The 24,806-nt window shown below is 44.2% G+C and overlaps 1 protein-coding gene across 2 annotated transcripts in view; it reads right to left on the bottom strand.

Moving 5' to 3' along the window:
* The window catches only part of DPP3 (dipeptidyl peptidase 3), a 402,067-nt gene that overhangs the window by 184,553 nt on the left and 192,708 nt on the right, over nt 1–24,806 (bottom strand). For both annotated transcript variants that reach the window (XM_069207968.1, XM_069207967.1), the window contains exon 7: nt 23,716–23,846. In XM_069207968.1, coding sequence (XP_069064069.1) covers nt 23,716–23,846 — 131 coding nt within the window. The remainder of the gene's footprint in view (nt 1–23,715; nt 23,847–24,806) is intronic.

Raw genomic sequence — 24,806 nt, 5'->3', positions numbered from 1 at the left:
CCTTCCTGCCTGTCTGCCATCCGCCAGTCTGCTTTGATTTGCCTTGCCTGCTTTGCCTGTCTGTTTCTTGAAAAGACCTTTGGAAAAGACTTTGAAAATCCGAAAAGATATTGAAACATTGCAAGCAGGAGTAATTAAGTTCGACCCTAAAGAGACCCTTTAGCCCAGTGAGACCTACGGGCCATGGGGAAGGGTCTCCGCACAATCCCCTAGCCCCTGCCATTTACAACCTTGCATTATAAGGTGCGCAGGTAAGGGCAGTAATTAGTACTATTATTAGCGACAGCAGAAACCTAGCACCTGCGATCAACGTCAAGTCTGTGGTTGAGACTGCGGCCTAGGCAAAAGGCTAAGGGCACAAAATTAGGGAAAACAGCAAGCAACAATGGGTAGTGGTGGGTAGCGTGCTCGTGGACCCCCCAACCCTCACCCACCAGGGCGGGTGTGGCGGCTCTCAACCCACCGTAGCATACGTCCAGTGCAGTGCAGTTCACGCAGTTCGATCAAGTGGCATCTCCCCTTCAGTTCCTGAGTTCTACTAGGTGTACTGCGAGCACCGTGAAACACCACGAAGGAAATGACAACAAACTAAGCGCTCTGGCAGGCCAGCAACTAGTAGATGAGAACAAAACTCTGATGGTCTGCAAGACTGCCCTTAAGCGGAAGGCGTCCAGCTCTAAGAAAAACTACATCCATAACTAAGTTACAAGAGCAAGAAGCGGGGAAGGAGAAGGAGACGAAGAGGGAGACCCCATTACACCTATGAATGACACTGCTCCACAGTCTCTAGCTATTCTTCCATCCCAGATACTGGAGCGCAACCCAGTACCAAGGCCAACACGAACAGAGCACAAACGAGAACAAGTACAGGAGCAGGAACAAGAGCAGGACTCCCAGCTGCGCGACAAGCTTTGGTATGGGCTCCTCAATAATTGGAGTTGGTCGAATTGGCAGACACTGCCTTGGAACAGAACTGGAATAGCTCCAATGGTAAAAACAATGATAAAGACAATGACAAAAACATGTTTTGCGGGGGAGCTAAAAGAAGCAATATGCACCCAGTGAGTTCTGAGTACAGGCTTGTGGCATCAGGACCAGCATCTACCAGAGGGAGCGTCAATCCGGAACCGGGAAAAAGGTAGATGGAACGTCCAAGTGAGAATAACTGGGAAATAGTGGTTGAGATCCACCAGCAGACTCAACCACAAACAGAGGTGGTTCAGGCAAGTGAACCCACAGACAACGGACGAGCTTGCTCCACCCCACTACAAGGTTTATTGAAAACTTCTCTGGAATGGCCAACCATAATAGAGCAAGATGACTGGCCACTGCGAGAAACAAACATGGGAGCACCAAGTACCGGGAAAGGAACCATGAGTTCCCAGGAGGAAAATTCACCCCAAATTCACCCCCACAAGGAAAAGGGAGATGTGGTTAGATCAGATTACACCACAGAGACCATTAATGCTTCCCTCTTGGCTGCAGTCAAAGCCTTAACCTGCCAGTCACACAAAATGGAGATCTAGAATTAACCCACATGCTAGACCAAAGCTTATTAACCTTAGACAGCAAACTAAACTTGCTTTGTGGGAAACTAGATAACTGAGATCATAGTTGGAGAGGATAAGGTGACTGTGGGGTCACGAAATGATGAAATAATAGAACTAGCGGCCCTGCCAGATTTACTAACTAGCATTATTCAGCACTGCAAAACAGCTGCCGGAAAAACAACTGGTAAGAGAGCAGTGGAAAACCAGCAAGAGACTGGGCCTTCTGAGTTACCCTCCAAAAAGGGGTTAACAGCGCTTACAGAAGAGGAAGATGGAAGCAGGGAGACGGAACCAAACAATATGCAACAAAAAGTGAAACCCCTAGAATTGCAGTCTTCTGTAATTACCAATGTTCCAGCAAACAGTATAGAAGAGCAAGCCTTCGACGTAAACCACAAGTCACCATGCGAGCATGATCTCAGGACCAAGCAACAACCACAACTAACAAGACGACAGAAAAAGAAGCTGAAAAAAACACTTAGTCACAAAACTAAAAAGAAACAACAATAGACAGAGCGGTTTTGGGAATCACCAGCAGGTATCTGGGCAGATTGAGACTTATCCAGTCTTACTGCAGAGACCGCAATCAAACGTGATACATGAAACCTGCGCCCAGGAACACACTAGTATAGTAACCAGTCAGCTGGGGTAGGGAAGTAAAAGTCTCATAAGGACACAAAAATGAAGAATGCTCCAATGCAGGGCCGGAAGAATACAAAGCGGCGACTGACCAAACCCTCTCTAATGGCAAAGATTACGAGACAGTAAAGGACAACTCAATTTTAATAGGAGAACAAGCAGCCCCACTGACCTGCAAGACACAAGCTGAGATGGGCCTAGAGCAACTGTCACAGTTGAGGGAGGAGAGGTCTTCACAGAAGGGGCTGTCAACAAGCAGCCCGACCCATCAGCTGGTCCTAGACGACAGGAGAGCATCTTATGGGTTTAGGGAGCAGAGACTCCCTTATACGTAAACAATGATGTTCCCAAATGGTATGAAACATATAATAGAAAGGTCATAAGAAGTCCTTCAACTCGGCATCAACACCAGGAAGTATCTATACAAGGTCCCAGTAATCAACCAAACAGAATGGAACAGGAAGGGAGACAGGAGGAATAACTCTGGGAATCTAGCCTAAGCGAAAAAAAGAGTCGACTGGAAGTCCAATGAAGTAATTTCCGCATGTACAGAAGCAACGGGATGCTTGGAGCAGAGAGCATAGACAGCACATATTTGTACACACCACCCAATTAGAACACCCCATTACAAATAGGCTAGAGAAAGAGTGGAGCCTTCAAATACAAACAGTATAAATTGAAAGGAAACTGGTGAACAGCCAACAAAAATACTCTCCCCTATATGCATCATAGGGTTCCTGGGACATACTTAACAGGTCAAACATCTTGAGGGTATTGCACCATATACCATCACTACTGACCCTCACATCAGGGGACCTTCTAACAGTACATTTCAACAAATATCCATGGATTTTCCCAGGAGAATCAACACCAACATCTTTGGATTAACCAGGGCATGGTTGATAAAATATTTGAATATGAGTGACTCCTGGAAGACTGGGGCACAATAATTAGCAAACCAAGAAAAGAGTGCTACCCGCAAGTGCTGACCAGAGAAATTCAAGCCACACGTCTGACTGAAACATCATTCAGCGCTTTGAGGAGCACTCCAGTGGTAAAACCCCTTATAATAGACAAGAAGATTTCTGTACAGTTAAAGCACACTAGAAAGCCCCAACTGGATTACAGTACCTCGGTTAGGGCGCCCTGGGATTGGTTCCCCACAGTCTTGAACATCAAAGAGAAAACGTATCTTTAACAACTTCGGACCCTTACAAACTAACTTAGAAAAAGTGATCAAGGGCATCAGTTGGAACGTAGCAGGACCGGCCTCTCTTATCACCAGCCCTAACATTAAGGATTTCCTAAAAAACGAGGATATCCTTTACTTCCAGGAAACCTGGACGAAGGGAACCACACTCCTGCAAAAAAGAAAAACTTGTTTGGAAGACACATGGGCGGTCTCGCAACATACGTCAAATTAGATCGAGCAGTGAAATTAGTCCCTTGGGAGAAATCAACCAGTGAAGTCCATGCAATAACCATATACGGTTTTGCCCTGATTAAAAAAGTAATACCGATAGCAATTATAAATTTATACATAAATCCAAACCGAGAAACCAAACAGACAAAGTTTAAGTCAATCTTGTCTACACTAAAGGAATATGTATATGAGTTCCCGGATCATGAACTTTTAATTGCTGGAGAGTTCAACACCGGACATCTTGGACAGGTTGTGAGTTTCCCAAGAGAGATCTTGAGATCCGTCCTAGAAACCTTCTTCACAGAATACCAATTGAGATCATCACATGTTAAGTCCACGAGGCCCGGCCCATCTATTCCAACATTTAAAAATCTCTCTACACTAAACTATATTTTCCTGAGCCCGGCTTTATGGCAAAGATGCCTAAATTATGAGGTGACCCAAAGATCTGAGAGTGATCACAATTCTGTCAAAATAGAAACAGCCCTTGAAGGAGCGAGTCTGCCATCCTACATAGCCAGTGGCCAGCACCTCGTAACTAATTTATGCCCACTGACAAAGAGAATTAAATGGAGTGAGAAGGATAAGGTAAAATACAAGCTTTGGAAGAAGGCCCATGGATCTCCAATCTTAGGAGAGACTAGTAACATTGGTAAACAGTGGGCACATATGATAAAGAACTTACATACTTCATTAAGCTGCCCAGTGCAACAAGGGTTCACAGAAAACAAAAGACAAAAGGCATGGCTGTCCAACAAAGGAATATTTACAGAGCAAACAAAGTACAGGCAGCTAGAAACAAGATATAGAAGGAACAAATCCCCGGCAGTAGAAACTCTCAGGAGACAGGAGAGGAAAGACCTCAAGGGAAAGGTATGAAAACTGAAGCAGAAGGAGATTGAAGAACGCTGGATCCACCTACAAGCTTTGCTGCCCCCTAACAAAAGTAGAGTGTTTTGGGATTACATTAACTCATTAGAGCACAGGTTAGCAAGTATGGCCAACGCAATAGCTGCCAGTGTTTGGGAAAAACACGTGGGCTCCCTTTATGCGGATCCAGGATGCACTGAAGCTCAGGGTACTACGAGGAGGAAATTCAATCTGGATGGCTTAGAAAATACCATTTTAACAGTGACAGCCAAATCGACTAAAATGGTCCTAAAGCAGCATCAGGCGGGATGGAGCTCCAGGCCCAGATGGCCTACCCGGGAGCATATTTAAGGATGATCAAGACTTCAGGGCCGTCCCTTGACCACTCTCTCCAACAACTGCCTACGTCAATCAGGCGTTCCAGGACCCTGGAAAGGCTCAATGCTGCATCCAATTTTTTAAAAAAAGGAGACTCCACTCTCCTGAGAAATTACAGACTAACAGCTCTGTTGGATGTGGATGCCAAGGCCTTTGCAAGGGTCCTGCTTAGAGAACTGGAACTCTGGATCACAGAAAATAATATACCAACGTACCAAACAGGATTTAGGCCATGTTCACCCACTCAAGATAAGGTGTTGGTACTCGTATATTTAGGACAGAAAACCTCGAAACCAGCTGCTCAATCTCTCTCTGCGCGTTTCATCGACTACAGTGCGGCTTTTGACGGCTTAGTATGCCATACACTCTAGAATTAGCTGGCCACCTGGGGGATACCAGGGAATCTATTAGCAGCAATAATGGCACTTTATCCTGACACATTGGTGAGAGTTAAGATCTCAAACATGCATGTGACCAAAATAATATATACCAATAAAATCCTAAAACAAGGATGCGTCATCGCTCCAACCCATTTCAATCTGTACACAGCCAACCTTAGCAAGGACCTACTCAGAGGATATACATTTCCCCCGAAACTGGGAAAGACAGTAATCCAAAATGCGGATGAGTTAGTCCTGCTTCCCAAGACTCAATTAGGCTTGAAAAGGGGCCTGGCCATCTTGCACGACTACAACGAAAAAAATGCACTGAAGGTTAATGGAGCAAAAGCCAAGGTTCTGGTGTTCGGACGCCAGACGCATAAATATCCAAGAGCGTGGAAGCTTGGTGCCTTACGAAATGACAAGGAAGAAAAGTACCAGTACCTCAGAGTGTGGCTATCTAAAGCCGGTAAAACAGCACACCAGGCAACAGCACTAAGAATTAAGGCAGAGGGATCCACCTATGCTTTAGCCAAACTATCTCCGGCTCCAAGCACCTACATCTGAATCAATCAGGAGAGTCATAAAAGCAAAACTTTTACCCACCATTAATTAAGGCCATTTATTATACCCTGGATGTGTATGAAAGCAGCCTGGGGATTCAAACTTTTCAGAGATTTTACATATGTGGCTCTTAACATTACCTGTCTGGGAATTTAGATGCAGCTGGAAGTCAATGTGGGGTCACTCTCAGGAATGTATTCTATGCAACTATAATATGATGCTGCCCAGGTCTAGCCGCAGAGAGATGCCGACTTTTAAAACCTCTTTTTCTGAAATATGGCCTAAGGACATGTAAAGAAGCTGTTAAATACATATTTACTGCTGAGACTCCCATAGAGCTGGCCCGCATCGAGAAATTTTTCATCATCATGAGAAAAAAAATCTACTGCTAACACGCGCCCACCAATGTACAAAAATAAAAAAGGGGGAGGCAGCACCTAAAGCAACGTTGTTAACTAAGTGGCTGACGCATCCCCCCAAATGTTGACCCTGAGCAGTTTCAAGGAGGACAACGGCTCGCTCCACTAGCATTTACTGATGAAAACGAAGTTAGTGCCTGAACATCAGAACACTGCTATAAGGGGAAGGTGCTGAATGGAGGCGGATACTGCATTTTAGGGCACCTGTATTCCAGTTTTAAAGTCTTGGAGAATTTTTACATATATTGTTACATAGTTTTCTCACTCTATACTTTCTCATATATTCATTACACTCCTTTTTAGGTAATAATTGTCAGCATTCATGCAACAATCAATTTTCACTTATGTTCCTTAGGCATGCTACATTTCATATATATAGCGGCTTCCAGCCATATAACACTTTGATAAGCATTTCGCAGTGTACCCTGATGCTATAATTTCAGTAGACTCAGGGAATTTTTAGGCAATGAGTTAATAACATGTACTGTAAGAAGTCTGTACTTTATATTTTTAAAGATGATCTCCACGCCATATAGCATTTTATAACAAGTACCGTGTTCTGTGATTTAAGTTTACCTTAGTCTAAGAGAATTTTAGGTAAAGGCGTGATGATAGATGGCGAGAAGGACGAGGATGTCGAGATTGTTGTAATATGCTGCACCGCAGGAAGAGCGTCAGCCTCCCCTACATTGGCCTCTGTGAGTTTTCAAACGTGCACAGCAGGAAAAAAACAGCCGTATGCGTGGTACTTTGTGTATGGTGCCCTGCCGCCGGGCAGAGCGATTAATTAACGCATTTCTCAAATTATTTGTATTCAGTAAGTACATTTCCTCATTATCTGTAGCGTGAGAAGTTCAAATAACTTGTTTTATTGTCCATTAGGGATGACATAGATGTTGCTTCTTTAACTTGTAGCCTGGGATGTCACTCATTTTAAAGCACAGCAAAGAAATAAAATGTATGATGGGGGACCCGTACAATATACAGGGAGTGCAGAATTATTAGGCAAATGAGTATTTTGACCACATCATCCTCTTTATGCATGTGGTCTTACTCCAAGCTGTATAGGCTCGAAAGCCTACTACCAATTAAGCATATTAGGTGATGTGCATCTCTGTAATGAGAAGGGGTGTGGTCTAATGACATCAACACCCTATATCAGGTGTGCATAATTATTAGGCAACTTCCTTTCCTTTGGCAAAATGGGTCAAAAGAAGGACTTGACAGGCTCAGAAAAGTCAAAAATAGTGAGATATCTTGCAGAGGGATGCAGCACTCTTAAAATTGCAAAGCTTCTGAAGCGTGATCATCGAACAATCAAGCGTTTCATTCAAAATAGTCAACAGGGTCGCAAGAAGAGTGTGGAAAAACCAAGGCGCAAAATAACTGCCCATGAACTGAGAAAAGTCAAGCGTGCAGCTGCCACGATGCCACTTGCCACCAGTTTGGCCATATTTCAGAGCTGCAACATCACTGGAGTGCCCAAAAGCACAAGGTGTGCAATACTCAGAGACATGGCCAAGGTAATAAAGGCTGAAAGACGACCACCACTGAACAAGACACACAAGCTGAAACGTCAAGACTGGGCCAAGAAATATCTCAAGACTGATTTTTCTAAGGTTTTATGGACTGATGAAATGAGAGTGAGTCTTGATGGGACAGATGGATGGGCCCGTGGCTGGATTGGTAAAGGGCAGAGAGCTCCAGTCCGACTCAGACGCCAGCAAGGTGGAGGTGGAGTACTGGTTTGGGCTGGTATCATCAAAGATGAGCTTGTGGGGCCTTTTCGGGTTGAGGATGGGGTCAAGCTCAACTCCCAGTCCTACTGCCAGTCCTGGAAGACACCTTCTTCAAGCAGTGGTACAGGAAGAAGTCTGCATCCTTCAAGGAAAACATGATTTTCATGCAGGACAATGCTCCATCACACGCGTCCAAGTACTCCACAGCGTGGCTGGCAAGAAAGGGTATTAAAGAAGGAGATCTAATGACAAGGCCTCCTTGTTCACCTGATCTGAACCCCATTGAGAACCTGTGGTCCATCATCAAATGTGAGATTTACAAGGAGGGAAAACAGTACACCTCTCTGAACAGTGTCTGGGAGGCTGTGGTTGCTGCTGCACGCAATGTTGATGGTGAACAGATCAAAACACTGACAGAATCCATGGATGGCAGGCTTTTGAGTGTCCTTGCAAAGAAAGGTGGCTATATTGGTCACTGATTTGTTTTTGTTTTGTTTTTGAATGTCAGAAATGTATATTTGTGAATGTTGAGATGTTATATTGGTTTCACTGGTAATAATAAATAATTGAAATGGGTATATATTTGTTTTTTGTTAAGTTGCCTAATAATTATGCACAGTAATAGTCACCTGCACACACAGATATCCCCCTAACATAGCTAAAACTAAAAACAAACTAAAAACTACTTCCAAAAATATTCAGCTTTGATATTAATGAGTTTTTTGGGTTCATTGAGAACATGGTTGTTGTTCAATAATAAAATTAATCCTCAAAAATACAACTTGCCTAATAATTCTGCACTCCCTGTACTCTGCACATAGCCCGAAATATCGTGAGGCTGGCACTGGTACAGACCTACGTTAAGTTAATAGGCATGGTTACATTGCTTGTTTTTATTTGTTTTTTGAGTTTGAAGGTGTTTAAATTAGCAGTTTGCCTTAAAATAAGGCCTTATTCCTCACCCTGCCAATGCATCCATTACCCATAGCCGTACTGCTATTTAATTGCTTCACGTCCGTCAGTTTTGTTATTACAGCGGTACATACTTATCTTGTTCCACGTCTACAGAACCACTTTTTTGCATAACAGCAGCCCAGCTCTACTTGAGCAGCGCGCTTCATTCCAAAACCTGCCAGGGGCTACTGCAAAGCCTTAGCGACCCGACTAGTTGCTCCATCTGTACCACAGCAGCGCCTGGAATATGAAGATCGACTCACTGACTAGCCCAACTAAATATATTCTTCCTGTAATTCTGTGTGCAGGTACGAATGCAACTTGATTGAGTCATGTACATACTGTACAATGTAAAAAACCTCAATTAAATTAAAAGACTTAAAAATATGAGGACTTTTAAGGAGTGTGTTCCCTTAAAACGTGTTTTTGCTTAACCTGGAAGGAATCTGAAGAATTATGTTACCCTATTTTCGTGCATGCAAATAGCCACATTTCTTATGGTTCACATTGCTCGGTTTAAAGCGTAACAAACAAATTACTTACCTTCTGTAATGCTTTTTCTGGTGCATACAGTATCTACATACGGATTCGTCACCTTTTTGAATATCCTCGTGCGTCCACGTTCCAAGTAAACTTTCTTGACCCACATTGACAAGGGCTTCAAAATCTACATGGCTCTGCAGAAGGCAAGACGTGGCATCATTGCAGACATTGGAAACCCTTGTCGGTGTGCTGACGTCAGTTTCCACGCATTTTTTACATGCCTTCAAGGTGGAGAATGGAACTAACCCCAGAAATGCAATTACTATTTCGAAATCAAAGATTTGCATATAAAAACTCCTATCCATGTGAAAAACACAAACAAACCTCTTTTGGTATATGCAGAGAAGCAATGGGGAGGCGGGGGTGGGGTCAATGAGGAATCTGCAGGTAGAAACTTTATTCGCCAGAAAAAGCATTACCATAGGTAAGTAACTTGTTCTACTGATGGATACATCTACCTGCAGATTCCTCACCTTCTGAATAAAGTATCCAAGCAGTCCCACACTCAGAGATGAGTGCATGTCTGCCTATACTAAAATCCTGCAAACCAAAACGATTGAAGTGACCATCTCTCCCCATTTTGGAGTCTAAACAATAGTGCTTCACGAAAGGGGGAAGAAAGAACCAAGTCGCTGCCTTGCAAATATCTGCTGTAGGGACTCCTCTAGCTAAAGCAGAGGTGGAAGATTTAGCTCTAGTAGAGTGAGCACAAATACCTTCTGGAGGTTCCTTGTGCATCATTGTGTAGCAGATCTTAATACAAAAGATGATCCATCCTTCAGTCCTTTTGTGAACTGCTTTTCCTTTCATTTTGCAAATGTATCACACAAAAAGCTTGTCATCAAGCTTGAAATCACGTACTCTGTCCATATTAAAACTGATAGCCCTTTTAGGGTCCAATCGAAGAAATCATTCCTCATCTTTAGAAGGATGGATAAGTAGATAAAAAAGCTGGAATGGTGGTGGTTTAACACAAATTGAAGGGAGTAACCAATTTTGGCAGGAAGGCAGACCTGGTTTTCAGAACCAACTTATTAGGGAAGAAAGTTGTAAAAGGCAGCTTTACATTTAAGGCCTGTAACTCACTAACCCATCTTGCAGATGTTGTGGCAACAAAGAATATTGTCTTAAAACTAAGAAATGAATAACTGTGTAAAGGTTCAAATGGAGAACGCATTAAATAAGTAAGAAACCAAACTAAGATCACACTTAGGTATAACGGAGTGGGAGGGAATCTATTTGTAAGAGACTCAATAAACCTTAATACTATAGGATACTTAAACAAAGAAGATTGATTTGGTAAACAGAGAAACGCCGAAAGGGCAGACAAATAACCCTTACCTGTGGCAACTGTACCAGCCTTGCTGCGCCAAAGAAAGAGCAAAACACAAATGTCAGAAAAATGAGCCTTTAAGGGTCTACAGAATTCTTCCGACACCACTGTACAAATTTAGACCATCTACCAGCATAAACTGATTTAGTAGAGTGTCTTCTAAACAATAAAGTAAATTTCACTACGTCAAGGGGAAGTGAAAAGATAGTCCCATTCCGGTTCTGGAGGTGGGGGTGTAGAAACTGGCCCTGCTACTGCGAGAGAAGATTTGCCCGAGAGGGAAATGGTGCAGAAGTTACAGGGTGAGGTGAAGGTCTATACCACACCCTTCGCAGCCAATCCAGGGCTATTAGTATGGCTTGAGTTCGGTCAATGCTAACTTTACTCAAAACCTGAGAAATCAAGGGCATTGAAGGAGGACGTGTAAAGCAGCTGGTAGCTGCAGTCCAATAGAAATGCATCCCCTAATGTCTCCTGCATGGGATATTGGAGGCTGCAGAATGATGGGCAGCGCACATTCTCTCAAATGGTGAAAAGTTCTCTTTCAGGAGTCCCCGATAACTGGAAAATGTGTAGAACCGCTTCAGAATAGAGACGCCACTCGTGGTCGGCTAAAAAATGCCAATTGGGACTGTCCGCACGCATGTTGAGAACTCCTATCAAGTGATTTGCAATCACACAAATTTCAAGATCCTGAGCCCAGAACCGGAGTCGTAAAGATTTCCTGCAGAGAAGATACAACCCTACTCTGCCTTGCATGTTGATGTACCACATTGCGGTAGTATATTATGTTGAGATCTGTACTGACTGATGCGAATAGAAGGGAGAAAGGCCTTGAGAGCCTTACATATCTCCCACAATTCCAACAGATTGATATGAGTCAATTGTTCCTCTGGAGACCAAAGTCCCTTGATCTCCAGATCCCCCAGACAAGCTCCCCACCCTGAAGAACAGCCATCCGTTATACCTATGGCCACCAGAGGAGGAGGGTGAAACGGCTTCCCTTGAGCTAGATTTATGGACACACTCCACCACTGACGATCCACTGCAGTGATTCTGGAGATGCCTGGAGATTCCCGTTGTGTTGAAACCACTGGAGGGTCCTCATGTGCCTGTGTGCATGGTTCCCCAACAGAATGAAGGAAGCTAACAAGCCTACCAGACCCCAGACCTTCAGGACTGGAACCACTGGGCCATTCTAAAATATTGGAATCATAGCCTGAATGCCCAGAATACTCTGAGGAGAGGGAAGGCTAGAATAACCATAGCATTCAGTACTGCCTCTATAAACCTGTTGTCTGAAAAAGGCTATAGGTGAGATTTTGGCTTGTTGATGGAAAAACCCAGGCTGAACAACCACTGAGTCGTCAATTACAAGTGACAAAACACCAATTCCTGAGATTTGGCTTTGATGAGCCAATTGTCCAGGTAAGGGAATACGGATACTCCCAACCTTCTGAGATGAGCTGCCGTCACCTTCGTAAAGATTCAAGGTGCAGAAGTAAGGTAAAACAGGAGGACTGTAAACTGATAACATTGAGAACCCACCATGAGGAGGAGATACCTTCTGTGTGACTGCAGAATAGGGATGTGTAAGTAGGCATCCTCCAAGTCTATCAAAACCATCCAGTCTTCTTTCTCGAGCACAAAGAAGCACCTAAGCCAGGGTCAGCATATTGAACTTTTCCTGCTTGAGAAACCAGTTCAAAATCCTGAGGTCTAGAATTGGACTCAAACAGCTGTTCTCTTGGGAATCAGGAAATAACGTGAATAGCATACCTGACCCCTTTCCTTCTCTCGAACCAACTTCACAGCAACGTTTTGAAGCAAGGATTGGACATCCTCTTAGAGGAGCTGGAGATGGTCTGTGGAAATTACATTTTGCTGGGGCAGAAAGGGTGGGGCAATCTCCTGAAAGGTTAAGGTGCATTCCTTCTCCACAATATTTAACAACCATTGATTCACCGTTATGGACTTCCATAGTTGTAGAAACAGGGACACCCGTCCTCCCAATGGTAAAGCATGGTTTAGGATGGGAAAACTAGGACTGCTTTCCTGCAATAAGGGCAGAGGATGAGGAAGAAGATGGGGGAATGGGAACTGCTTGTTGTCCACCCCTTCCACAGCCCTTGTAACTTCTCTGGGGGAGGAGGAGGGTTGGATGGCTGCTGCTGTTGCTGCAGTCCACGAAAAGAAACACTTCTGCCAAAGCCCAGGAACCTCTTAAATTGTTTGTGGTCCTTTGGTTAAGATTGAAGAACCAGGGAACGAGCTGTCAACTTACTATTTTGAAACTATTCTATGGCAGTATCTGCTTTTGTACTAAACAGCAGTGCAACATAGGGTAAATCCATCAGGGCATTCCGCACATTTTGAGAGAATCCAGAACCCCTCCATCTTGTGGGCCTTCTGGTAGCTAGCGAAGTGCCTGTCCCCCTGGCCACAGAATCTGCAATATCCAATCCTGATTGTATGACCTGACGGGCCGAAGCTTGGACAGCGCTCAAAAGCTCAGAAAAGTCAGGTAGCTTTGGAAGAACTGTCTTGGGAGAATCCAATAAAGTTTGTATGTAACAACACAACAAGCAGGCTGCATTTGTAGACTTCAGTGCCACGCTGCCTGATGAAAAAAACATTTTTTGATACTCTATCCAATGGTGAAGAAGGAAAAGATTTAGGAGTTAGCCTTTAAGGAACATGAGCAACTAAACTCTCGGGTAAACAGTGAGAAAATAAAAATGAGCGGGCCCCTGGAGCCAGATTATACCTCCTGGCTATTGGGCCAGGAACCGCAGAGTTTGTCATAGGTTTCTGCCAAACTTCCAAATTTGGCACAGTTAAAGCTTCATTAAAATGTAGAAAAAGTTCTGAGGACGATGATGAAAAGTTAAGTACCTCAGTCAGAAAATTCAATTTAAGTTCCATAGTAGGAAGGAGCAAATCCAACATTTCTGCTACCTTTATTACAGCTAAATGATAGGAAGTGACCTCTGCAGGTTGAATACAAGCCACTTGCCTCTCCTAACCCATCAAAGTCCAGGCCTAGTGAAGACACAATCTTACCCTCGTCTAAAGGATCCTTTCCCCCACAGAAATACTGTTCCTCTTTAAGAAGGCGCCAGTACCTGTGCTGGAGAGGTGAGAAGAGGCACTGGAGTTAAAGCATGTGACGTCAGGGATAGAGCCAGTCAGCGCCAGAGAAGGCTTGATCGCGTCAGCAATATCTCAACAAGTGGTATAAATAGAAGAGACAAAGGGCCTGATTCTAACTTTGGAGGACGGTGTTAAACCGTCCCAAAAGTGGCGGATATACCACCTACCGTATTACGAGTCCATTATATCCTATGGAACTCGTAATACGGTAGGTGGTATATCCGCCACTTTTGGGACGGTTTAACACCGTCCTCCAAAGTTAGAATCAGGCCCAAAGTCTACTTCCTTGGAGCATCCCTCGGCGCCAGAGTCAGCCAGGAAACCTGGGCCATCAGCATGAAGGGTATAAAAGGTGCCTGTTGATAATCCGCTGGAAAGCCTCCCCAAGAACACAACAGTGGACCCATAGGGCCAGCAGGCTCACCAGGAGTCACCGCTTTATTGAAGACGCTAAACATAACTTTCAAAAAGTGGGACGTATTCACACCTGGAGCAGGGAAGGTTGGCTACATCTGCTCCAGATGAGGCATTGGATCCAAGAGCGGCGTTGCATCTGGACATCCAGGTGAAGACAGCTGTGACCCCCAGAGCTGAAGGTAATGCCATGAAAGGCATCGGGGACAGCACCGGAACGCTTCTCCTCGATCCTTTTCTGAAGCCGGATGTGGAAGCCCCAACCTCTGCGACATCTCTGGAAGAACAACGGCGAGAACCAGGACGCTGCTTCTTGTGCTTCTTCTTTGCTGACTTTGACAAATGGTGAGATGGCGACTTGGGTCGAGGACAAGACTACCAGTGACCTCTCTTCTCATGCCTCATTCGAGCAATGGACTGCTTCACCACCCATTCCTTCAGGGCCTTTGGATTCATCTTTTGAGATGAAGAGACACCAAAGGCAACTCTCATGAGGGTCAGAGATAGACATCTGACCCCCACAGTCTTTACAGGGCTTAAGTCCTGATTTCCAAAGTGGAGACATTTCTAAAAAAAAATGTATTAATATTGAAAAAAATGGCTGAGGACTTCAACCATTCCATAATGGAGAGGTTACAAAAACCGCTACACGACGAAGGCACTGAAAAAAGGGAACGGACATCTGCTACCGACAAGGGCTTCTTATGGCTTCTGTGACATCATGTGGAGCCGCATACGGAGCCGTGTACATTCCGAAACAGTTGTTGACATGAGAGCTATCAAGAAAGGTTCCATAGAATGCTGGTGCGTGTGTATATTCAAAAGGTGAGGAATCCATTGATCCACCAGTATATGTATCCATCTGAATTTCCACTACCACGCCGCTTAATAGAGGTAACTTATTTCCTGCAGAAGGAACTTGCTAGGGCTCAACTTCTGCACTAATGTGCTTCAAATGCAACATGAATGAATGCTTCTAATGAAAGCACTGTGTTCTGGTAAATATTGCTATTTAAGCAACACGGTGTTCAGAGTGAAACTGTACATACCAGTTCAACAGAGGTGCTTTGGAAAAGATTTATAAGCTTTCAAGAAGGGAAGAGGGAGGGAGGGAGGTTGAGAGAGGGAGGGAGGGAGGGAGGGAGAGTGAAATCCTAATGTTTGAGTATATGGTGATTCAAAAGGTCCAGGGTACAGTTCCTTGTTTACACCCTCCAAGAATGTATTTGGTGTGTTTAATTCATAAAACCCACACATTCCTTTAAGTATAGTGTAAGGAATGGTAGGAAGTACCTCAGTTTTCTTTTTATCTAGAAAGCACAAAGCTATGCACATGTCTCTGGGACTAAGTACATTTACTTACTGCCTGATCACAACCTTGGTGGAGGGGATTACTTTGTCACAAACGTGACGGCTATCCCGTCCGCTGTATTACAATTTCCATAGGGTGTAATGGAACGTGTAATAAGGCGGGCGGGATATCTGTCACGTTTGTGACGGAGTAATCCCCTCCACCAAAGTCGTAATCAGACCCTATGTTTAGCTATTAAAAAGATGGTGCTCATAATGAATAGGTTTCTTCCTTTCAATAACACTCTTTCTGGCAGATACTCTGTCGAATCGCAGACTCCTCACTTTATGAATCCCCCTAGGTGCCGGGCTACATCTGGAGGCTTTTGTCAGCACTGATTCCATGCATAGGTAGTTGGAGTCGTGGAGCTTCGCGTCAGCTTGTCCCATCCGAGAAGAGTTGCTGAAGCAAACAAGCACCACCCCTGTGTGCCAACATCAGTTTTTTTCTTGACTTCGTAAAACTCAATGAACAAACGAAAAAGGTATGGGAGAAATGCTTGCAACTTGTCTAACCAGTGGCAATTGGTCCGGGTAACATTCAAGCCCATCGTTCTTTTGCCCACCACGTCACCTCAGTTTTGACCCAGCCACATGCAAACCAGTCTTGACCCTTCTCCAACAAAAACAGTCCAGCCCGAAATGCCAGGTCATTAGGTCCCCCTGCACTTGAAACACAAGCAACCTAAGGCTAGTTTTGCCGTAACGGAGGCTCTTCAGTCGGGAGAAGCTTGGTTCCAGTGGCCCAGTGAGTCATCCACAATGCATTACCCATTGACTTTCCTATGGGTATCTGGAAGCAAACTTTGGGCATTTTGCATTTTTAGGGGATGGTGAACATATCTATTTACAGGGTATCCCAGTGCTGGAAGTACTGGTGTAGGAATTGCAGGTGGAGTTCCACAGGAGGTAGTATGCGTGAGTGTGGTGGAGGAGATGTGGGTGTTGGTGGAGGAAGAAGGTTTGTGCCCCTCTTTCTGACTCTCTTCGGTGCCTGCTCATAGGAGAAAGGTTTCAAAGAAGGTTCACTCTTGAAGGGGAGTCTCCTCTTCTGGGGAAGTGTGTCTAACAGCTCAACAAAATCTTCCAGGTAACAAGGTGAATAAAGATTTGCTTCTGCCAGCCTTGAGCTCCTCACTGCTCAGATTCCTTGCATCTTGCGGATGATGGGGGTTTCGGTGTCAGTGTGGACGGAATCCTCTGGATTTGTCAGTGCCTTCAGCACCATCCTAGGATGCGAGCAAGGATGCTCAACGTACTTGGTGTATGTAGGACTCAAGGACCATTCCTGGATGGTTTCTTGCATCCTCCTCGTTATCTGATGTATTTTAAGAGCCCAATTTGGGACGTGGAGTCATCTGCCGTCCTCAATGCCAAAGAGAGCTTCCTCCAAGAAGATATCGTGAGTATCAAGGAAGGCCTGTGGGTGCAAATAGCCCAGTGCCCATATCTTCAATACCTTAGAGTTTTCTTCAAAGAGAAACTGAGGCAGAACTCACAGGAGGTATCATCGTGGTAGGGGGAAAGAAAAGTTGCAAATGTTGCGATGATCCAAATACACATCTGGAACTGCATGCTGGAAAGGTGTCCATTCGATCTTCTGCTTCTGGTCTGCCTTCTCAGGTGCTTAAGGCCGAAGAAGTGCACACTGTCTCTGAAGGGCACACAGGAGCTTGTGGCACTGCATGCTGGCCATCAGTGCATTCATAGGTATGTGAGGAGGAGGCGGGTGAAGGGTCATCAAAAATAGGACTGCTTACCAATACTGAAATTATTTACATATTAGGGCCTGAAAAGCACGTTCAAGAGATGCTGAAAAAAGCAATCTAATATGGAGTCAGTGCCCATTTGCATTCTCCACTAAACGAGGAGGTACAGCATATCTTGTGACATGAACAACTTAAAAAAATTAATTAAATAAAAATAAAAAGCTTGCAAATGTCTTAGACCAACACTAGGTGACAGGAGTATGCAGATCATTGGTTAGCTACAGTCACAAAAGCTACAAACACAATGTTACTCGATTGGGTATTGTACATATTATGAATGCGCATTATATGATATTCGAAAAAGGATGCTGAGTAAATTACAGTTAGTAAAAGCATTAGTTAGGTCCTATAATCGCTAAGGGCCCTCAGGTGCTAAGAACTGATTCACAAAAAGTTGCCACAAATTGCAGACCGACTTTTTGCGCAGAAATTCCGATTATGTGACCTGACCTATGTACAAATAGGCCACTTCAAAAAATACTGAATTGCACACGATCACAGAATAACTTGCCTAATGAATATTCATTAGGTGTTCACAAGTTGCAACCCCTTGAGACTGGACACAATCTGAGGGATGGTGGTCTGTAAGACTCAGCAGGCTACCATGTCGGAGATTTGAGTTTAAATAAAGATTTCTTTACACAAAGCCCATTTTCCTTAAAGAGAAGAGGGTTGCGTTTAAAACACAAAGTTTTATTTTTTTACAAAAAGTTTCACAGAGAGTTAGCAGTGGTCCCATGGACCTTTGCCTTCCCTCCTTGAAACTTTTTGAAAATTAACAAACAGAAAGGGGCCCAAAGGCGACTCATTACCCTTAGCAAATCAGTTACCAACCCAACTTGCTGGTCTGTAACTTTCAATGTTTTTCAACCAGGCTACTGATTGGAAAACATGGATGGCTTCAGTGTCGCTTCTCTTTTGTTGCCTCCTAATAGGACAGCGCAAGCCAGGCGTCACTTCCTGTAGCTTCTCTGGCACATGGACCAAGCACAGATTGATTCTGCTTAATTAGGGTCTCTGCGTTGCTCGCGCTGGTACTTTTTAAAAATACTTTTCTGCCCCTGTTGATTCTCTCCCCTCCAATCAAAAAAGTCTGCGTCTTGATGCCCCCACTCTCCACTGCTTGCGCACTAATTAGATTTTTGTTTCTTATTGCTTATGTGCTTGCCTGTCCCTCCTCCCCTGTTGGAAGGAAGCACTATGCTGATGCTCCAGCATTAGAAGTCATTCCTTTGCAGGTGGCTTCAGGTCATGAGTGTGACCTTGCACTCTATAAACCTTTTCCTGACCTCACTGACTCCACACTTCTCCCTGTGAACCAAACCCCTGACAGTTGGTGTTTTCCTTACATATATTTCGGGCTCCTTGTCCAACCTTGCTGCTGCATCACAAGGTGTAGCAACTGTACCGAAGCACTAAGGTAAGAACAGTGAAACAATGCAGAAGAGAGTCTGGTGTAGGGGTAGGCATCTTGTTCCAGGACTAACAGGTCCCTGTAAGTGTATCTCTAGGTTGAATGACAAGGCTGACAGGATACTCCCAGAATCAATCAATCGTAGAGCGCAGCACTATCACCCCTGAAGGTGTCTGGGCGCTGAGGTGGGCACATCCCCATCAAAGTGCCACATCTTGAGTCTCCTTCTGAAATCTGCCAACAAGAGAGTTGTCTGGAGGTGGAGGGACAGGTTGTCCAGGACTTGGCTGCGATGTAGGAGAACCAGCAGCTCCCACTGCGTGTGCAATGGATGCAGGGGTGGGATTTGGAGGGGGTTTTGAGCACAGCTGTTTTGCGGGGACCCGATTGTCAAAATTGAGGATCATGAACTGGGATGTCTTCAGGATCGGGAGCCAGTGGAGGTCTCGGAGGCGAGGGGAGATGCTGGGGCTTTTGGGGAGGTTCAGGACGAGACTGGCTTTGGTGTTCTGTAGAGTCTGGAGTCTTTTGAGTAGCTGGGTGGAAACTCAGGCGTACAGGGTGCTGCGGTAATCGAGGTGGCTGGTGACCAAAGCGTGCACAATGGTTTTTCTGGTGTTGGTGGAGATCCATTTGAAATTCGACAAAGCATTCAGAGGATGTAGAAGCAGGAGGATGTGACGGAGTTTACTTGCTGGTTCATTAACTGTTAGCTATTGAGGATGATCCCAAGGTATTGTGCGTGATCTGAGGGAGTGGCAGGTGGTCTGAGTTCTGCTGGCCACCAGCTATGGTCCAAAATTGAGCAGTTCCTCACGAAGATCAGGAATTCTGTTTTATTGGTGTTTAGTTTGAGGCAGCTGCCTTTCATCCATGTTGCTACACGGGTCATGGTCTAGGTGTTGTTGGCGTAAGAGACTATGTTGACTCCATGGGCTCTGATAATGTCTGCGAGGGGGTCATCCAGATGTTGATTAGGTTGGGGCTGAAAGAAGATCCTTGGGGTACGCCGCAGGTGAAGTCCTGGGGTAGGGAGGTAAAGGAAGGAAGGTAGATGCTCTGAGTGCAGTGTGAGAGGAAAGGGGAGATCCACTTGAGGGCATTTTGCTGAATACCTATTTTGTGCAGTGGTTTGAGGAAAGATTGGTGGGAGTCTGTATCAACCACCGCGGAGAGATCCAGGAGGATTAGAGCTGTCATATCTCCTCGGTAAAGGAGGGATCCGATGTCGTCCATGGAGACGATCAGTGCAGACTCTGTGCTGTGGTGGGCTCGGAATCTTGATGGTGAGGTGTTGAGAAGGTGGTTACGTTCGAGGTGTTCAGCGAGCTATTGATTGATGGCTTTCTCGAATACTTTGGCAAGGTAGGGGAGCAGGGAGATCGGTCTGTAATTTTTTTAGGTCCTTGGGGTAAGCAGAAGGTTTCTTTAGGAGGAGTCTGACCTCTGCATGCTTCCACCTGTCTGGGAAGGTTGCCCTGGAGATAGAGGTGTTGAGGATGTGGGTTACTTCCGTGCTGCTAGTGTTGGTTCCGAGGCAGATGAGACAGTGGGGGCAGGGGTTGGTGGGTGCTCCATAGTGGACGGATGACTTGATGGTTGCGGGGGTCTGTGTGGTGACTGGGGACCAAGTGTTTGCTGTTTGAGGGAGGTTGTTAAGGCTGGAAGTGGTCGTTTGGGGGATCAGAGTTGCTGTAGATGGTGGTGATCCTTCTTTTGAAGTAGTCTGACACGGTGTCGCAGAGTTTCTGGGACAGGTGGATGGCGGTTCCCATGGTTGTCAGATTGGAGAATTACTTGATGATTTTGAAGAGTTTCTTCATGTGGGTGGCTGTGGTGTCGATGCAGGTGGTGTCCACCAGCCTCTGATGTTCAGTTTCCCATTTGCGTGCCCTATTCCATGGAGGATGCATTTGTTGAGATGGTCAAGGAGTGTGGTGGTTGCATGAAGGACCTACTTAGTGAGACATTTTCTTCATTTCACCATTGCATCTCCCTGTATGCTTTCTGTGAGAAACACTAGAACGTCCCTGTCCTCCACTGTCTATAACCATTTGTTTTGGAGCCATTCTGGGATTGGTCTCATATAGAGTCCGGCAAATGAGATTACTGGGATGCATAATACAATCATCCACAGCAGTTTCATCACTGTTCTCACTGTCTGTCCATTCTGGCAAAGATGAGCTTGCTCTTTCAATGCTAAAACTCTCTTTCATACAGGGAAGGCCCTTTCTTTGTTTGATTTTAGAGTCACCCTCAAGAAGGCCTTTTCACTTGCTGGTAATGGGGAGATTTCTCCTTGTTTTGTGAAACACCCAGTTGTGTAATGTCTGTATTATTGTCTGCATACTTTCTCCTCAGTTGTGATTTCCCAAATGGAAGAACTTTGAACTGAGATCACTTTATGGAAGTAGGCATTTAAAAAAAAAAAAAAACGATCCTTGTCAAATAGTCTCCTTTCTTCAGCTTAGTAATGACTTCCTGCAGTTTAGTCATCTTGAACTTCTGTGTCTTTGGATGATCCTTTTAAGGAATCCGAGGTCTTGGTTTGGTTTTGCATCAATGAAGTACACAAAGTACACTTCTTGGTTGTGCTTCTTTGTTGGACATTTCTCTAAAGCTAATTTTTGTGACAGCTCTTTAATGCTAGGAGTCTTAATTTCTGTTTCTTGCACACCCTTTCCTTTGGTTTGATGTTTAGATGTATAGCCTGTAATTCTATACAATATCCAAGTTGTATTATATTTAAAACAGGTTTCTCAGAGGTTTATTTCTGTCCACTCCTGGATGAAACGACCCAACCTGCCACCTATTGGTGTTTGTTTCTGGGCATCTTCTGCTTTTCTTCCTGTGCTTCCAGTGTTAGGGATGGTTCTACTTCTGATTTTCCCTCTGGCACAGCTTTGTGTTCACTTTGCTTCACTGGAATTCAAAATACATTAAGGTATTCGTCAAATATCTTCTTTTGCAGTAACACTGCCATTTTAGCTTCAAGCCTGCATGTTTTTCCTTTCAACGCCAAACACACACTGTTCTGCATCAATCATTCTATCTATTTTCCTTATTGGAGTCAACTAGTCTTATTTTCAACTCCTTTTCCTTCCACCCGATCTCGATTCCTTTATGTAGGTGAGGTGTGACGGTTTGCTCTTGACAGTGTCTTTGTTTTTTGTTTTTTTGTGTTGCCCTTTGCATCAGATGGTGGGTGTTTTATTATTGAAGGGTGTTTCGGCATCTTGAAGTCCAAAACCTTTGGCTCAGCCTCAATACGACTTTGTGGCAATGTGGACACTTTTTTTTTTTTGACAGATCTAATTCATTAGGTACCTACCATGCCCGAGCTGTGTATTCTCTGACAAAGTGGATGATGCCTAACAGGAAAACAAAACCTGTTTCATGGTTCTCTTATGTGACTTCTTTCTGTCTTAAGTGTTTTCCTATATTCCTCTTTTTGGGCTTCTTTACTTCTTTTTCAAGGTCTTCCTTCAATTCACCCATGATTGCAAACACGTTGCGATGGACTGTTGTTCCGAACTAAACTAAGGAAAATAGAATCTCAAGATGGCAATAATCACGAACTGGGGTACTGTGGAACACGGCTGACGGTGTATACCCATCAACACCACAACAAACAAAAAAATAAGATGGAAAATAGGGACGATTATGGATCCAGCACCTAGATGGCAGAGTATTGCAATAATGCACAGCTTGTGAACCCAGAAAAAAAAAAAAAAAAAAAGAAATCACACCACAAAAATCTATCCCTGCCCTAGACCACTAGCACTGGTGTCTGTGCAGATGCTGCAGGCCTTGATCCATCATGTGCCTCCCTCCTCTGGCTATAATGTGGTGTGTGGACAAATAAATTCTGCACTCTCTCCAAATGCTTTAAGATGTACCTTTCTCAGAATTCTTTACAAGCATTACTCAGTTATACGTTTGCTGTGCCTCTGAACAGAGGTCTATACCTACCACAATCTCCAGCTACCTTGGCTCTCAGCCTAGATTGTAGTCTTGTTATTCTTTTAATTCTGAATTTCAGCATGCACCTGTATTAGAGTAAATCCAGTTATCACTTAATCTGCAGCAACACTGAGGCCCACTTTTAAGACTCCCTTATCATGGCCGGGTGCAAGACTAGAAATGTAGAGTCCTGTGGGGCGAATCAGAAAGCCACAAAAATTATACCCCAGACGGAATCAGCACCTTCCCAGTAAAAGAGCCTGCTGTGTCTGTCCGTTCTACCAACAGCATCCTTTGAGCCAGGAGACACCAGTATACAGGGACAAGAGCTCTTAGCAGCCTCAGTCAGGTTCCAAACACTGGTCCATAAACCTTTCACTGCAGTGACAAAGGATTTCAGAAAAAGTTTTCACATGTGTGTGTTTGTGTGCACCCTGGCTCAATTTGGTTTGGCTCAAGCCTCTCACTCTGTATCAGATTAGGGAGAGAAAGGGAAAGACTGCATTTTCTCAAGCTGATAGCCAAGCCTCTCCTGTTTTATCAGTTTGTTAATTATTTCAGCAAACAATATTTAAAATATTAAGCAAATATTAATCTACTGACTTATTTTTTGACCAACTAGTGTCACACCATGTCCGGTTTTTGCTACTTACGAATTAGATTCCGCTAGTAGGAGTCTTAATTATTACAGTAACATTCTGCAGTGTTGAACAGCCTGAAGGTCCTAAGTGTTATCCAGATAGAAAATTCTTTGAGGGTTTTTCAGAAAGACATAATATGGCTGAGATGATTCTCTGGAGTTTAACTTATCACCAGTCAAGTCAATGGAACCCTGATAACTTGAGAGACAAAGCACTCACCTTGGCATGTTGGAGGTTCTCTACCACTTTCTTCATGAGGGGGGCATAGTCACCACGATTCACTGTAAACTGTTTCCCTTCAAAATCAAAGCACAAAAGTTTGCTGGACATTTCTGCTTCTACGGGGGAATCTGGTAGAGGAGGAAAACAGAAATTCTAGTGAAAAGAAGAAACTGGCCACCTTCAGAGGTCTATATATCAAGTGCACAGAAAATGCAAACTGATTAAAGAGCGAGAATGTTTTATCCAGATGCTGAGACTTTCTTCAAAGCCCAATCCACTTGTTAGGAAATCCAATGCTACATAATAATACAAATATACAAAGGGTACACTGGTGTGGAAATATCAGTAGGAAATAGCTGCGTGGGGATTCAGGTATTCTTACCCGTTGTTGTTGTTGGTCTCTCATAATTAGTTAGTAATTGCCTACAATGCAAGCAGTACCGGAAAAGCTTCTTTGAAATGTAGTCACTTTTAAACTCTAACCGGTCACACCCATTCCTATGTGTCAGTAAGTGTCTCAGACCAGTTCCACAACGTTTGTACGAAACACATGGCTGAAGCACTGCCTACGCTTACTCAATGAATGGCTGGATTTGTCTTCTAAAGGATGTGATCAACGATTAAGTGTACTAAAATCACCAGGGCTGTCATAATTCCGTGCTCTTTTGTTCTGGTACCCCCTCCTTATCAAAGGGCTCAGGATTCCAATTCAAAGCCAACAAATTGCTGGAGAGGTGCAACATATTGTCGCGTGGGCTCTCATTATCCTAAATGAGACTACTGGATTTCTAGGCAGCAGGATCTATAACGGTGTGGGAGACTGAGTCTGACTCACGTGTAAAGAACTCTGTCACCCTAAATCCGGTTCTTGCTCCGGCTAACTAGCAGTGCCTCATTTCTCCCAAAGGGAAGAGATGATTGGGCAGCCGAGCGCATGACATCTTTGGAACTTCTCAGGGAAGTCGTGGTCACTCAGATCCAAACCAACTCTCTCATTTACAATATGATCTCATATACAAATGACAAAGACAGTATAAGTTTTATATAATGTTTTAATAAAACGACTGTATTTTAGATAATAAGGCGTG

This window comes from Pleurodeles waltl, chromosome 9 (assembly GCF_031143425.1).
Source record: "Pleurodeles waltl isolate 20211129_DDA chromosome 9, aPleWal1.hap1.20221129, whole genome shotgun sequence".
NCBI classification, from domain to species: domain Eukaryota; kingdom Metazoa; phylum Chordata; class Amphibia; order Caudata; family Salamandridae; genus Pleurodeles; species Pleurodeles waltl.
The sequence above is the reverse complement of the archived record's forward strand: the minus strand, read 5'-3'. Positions and strand labels throughout refer to the sequence as shown.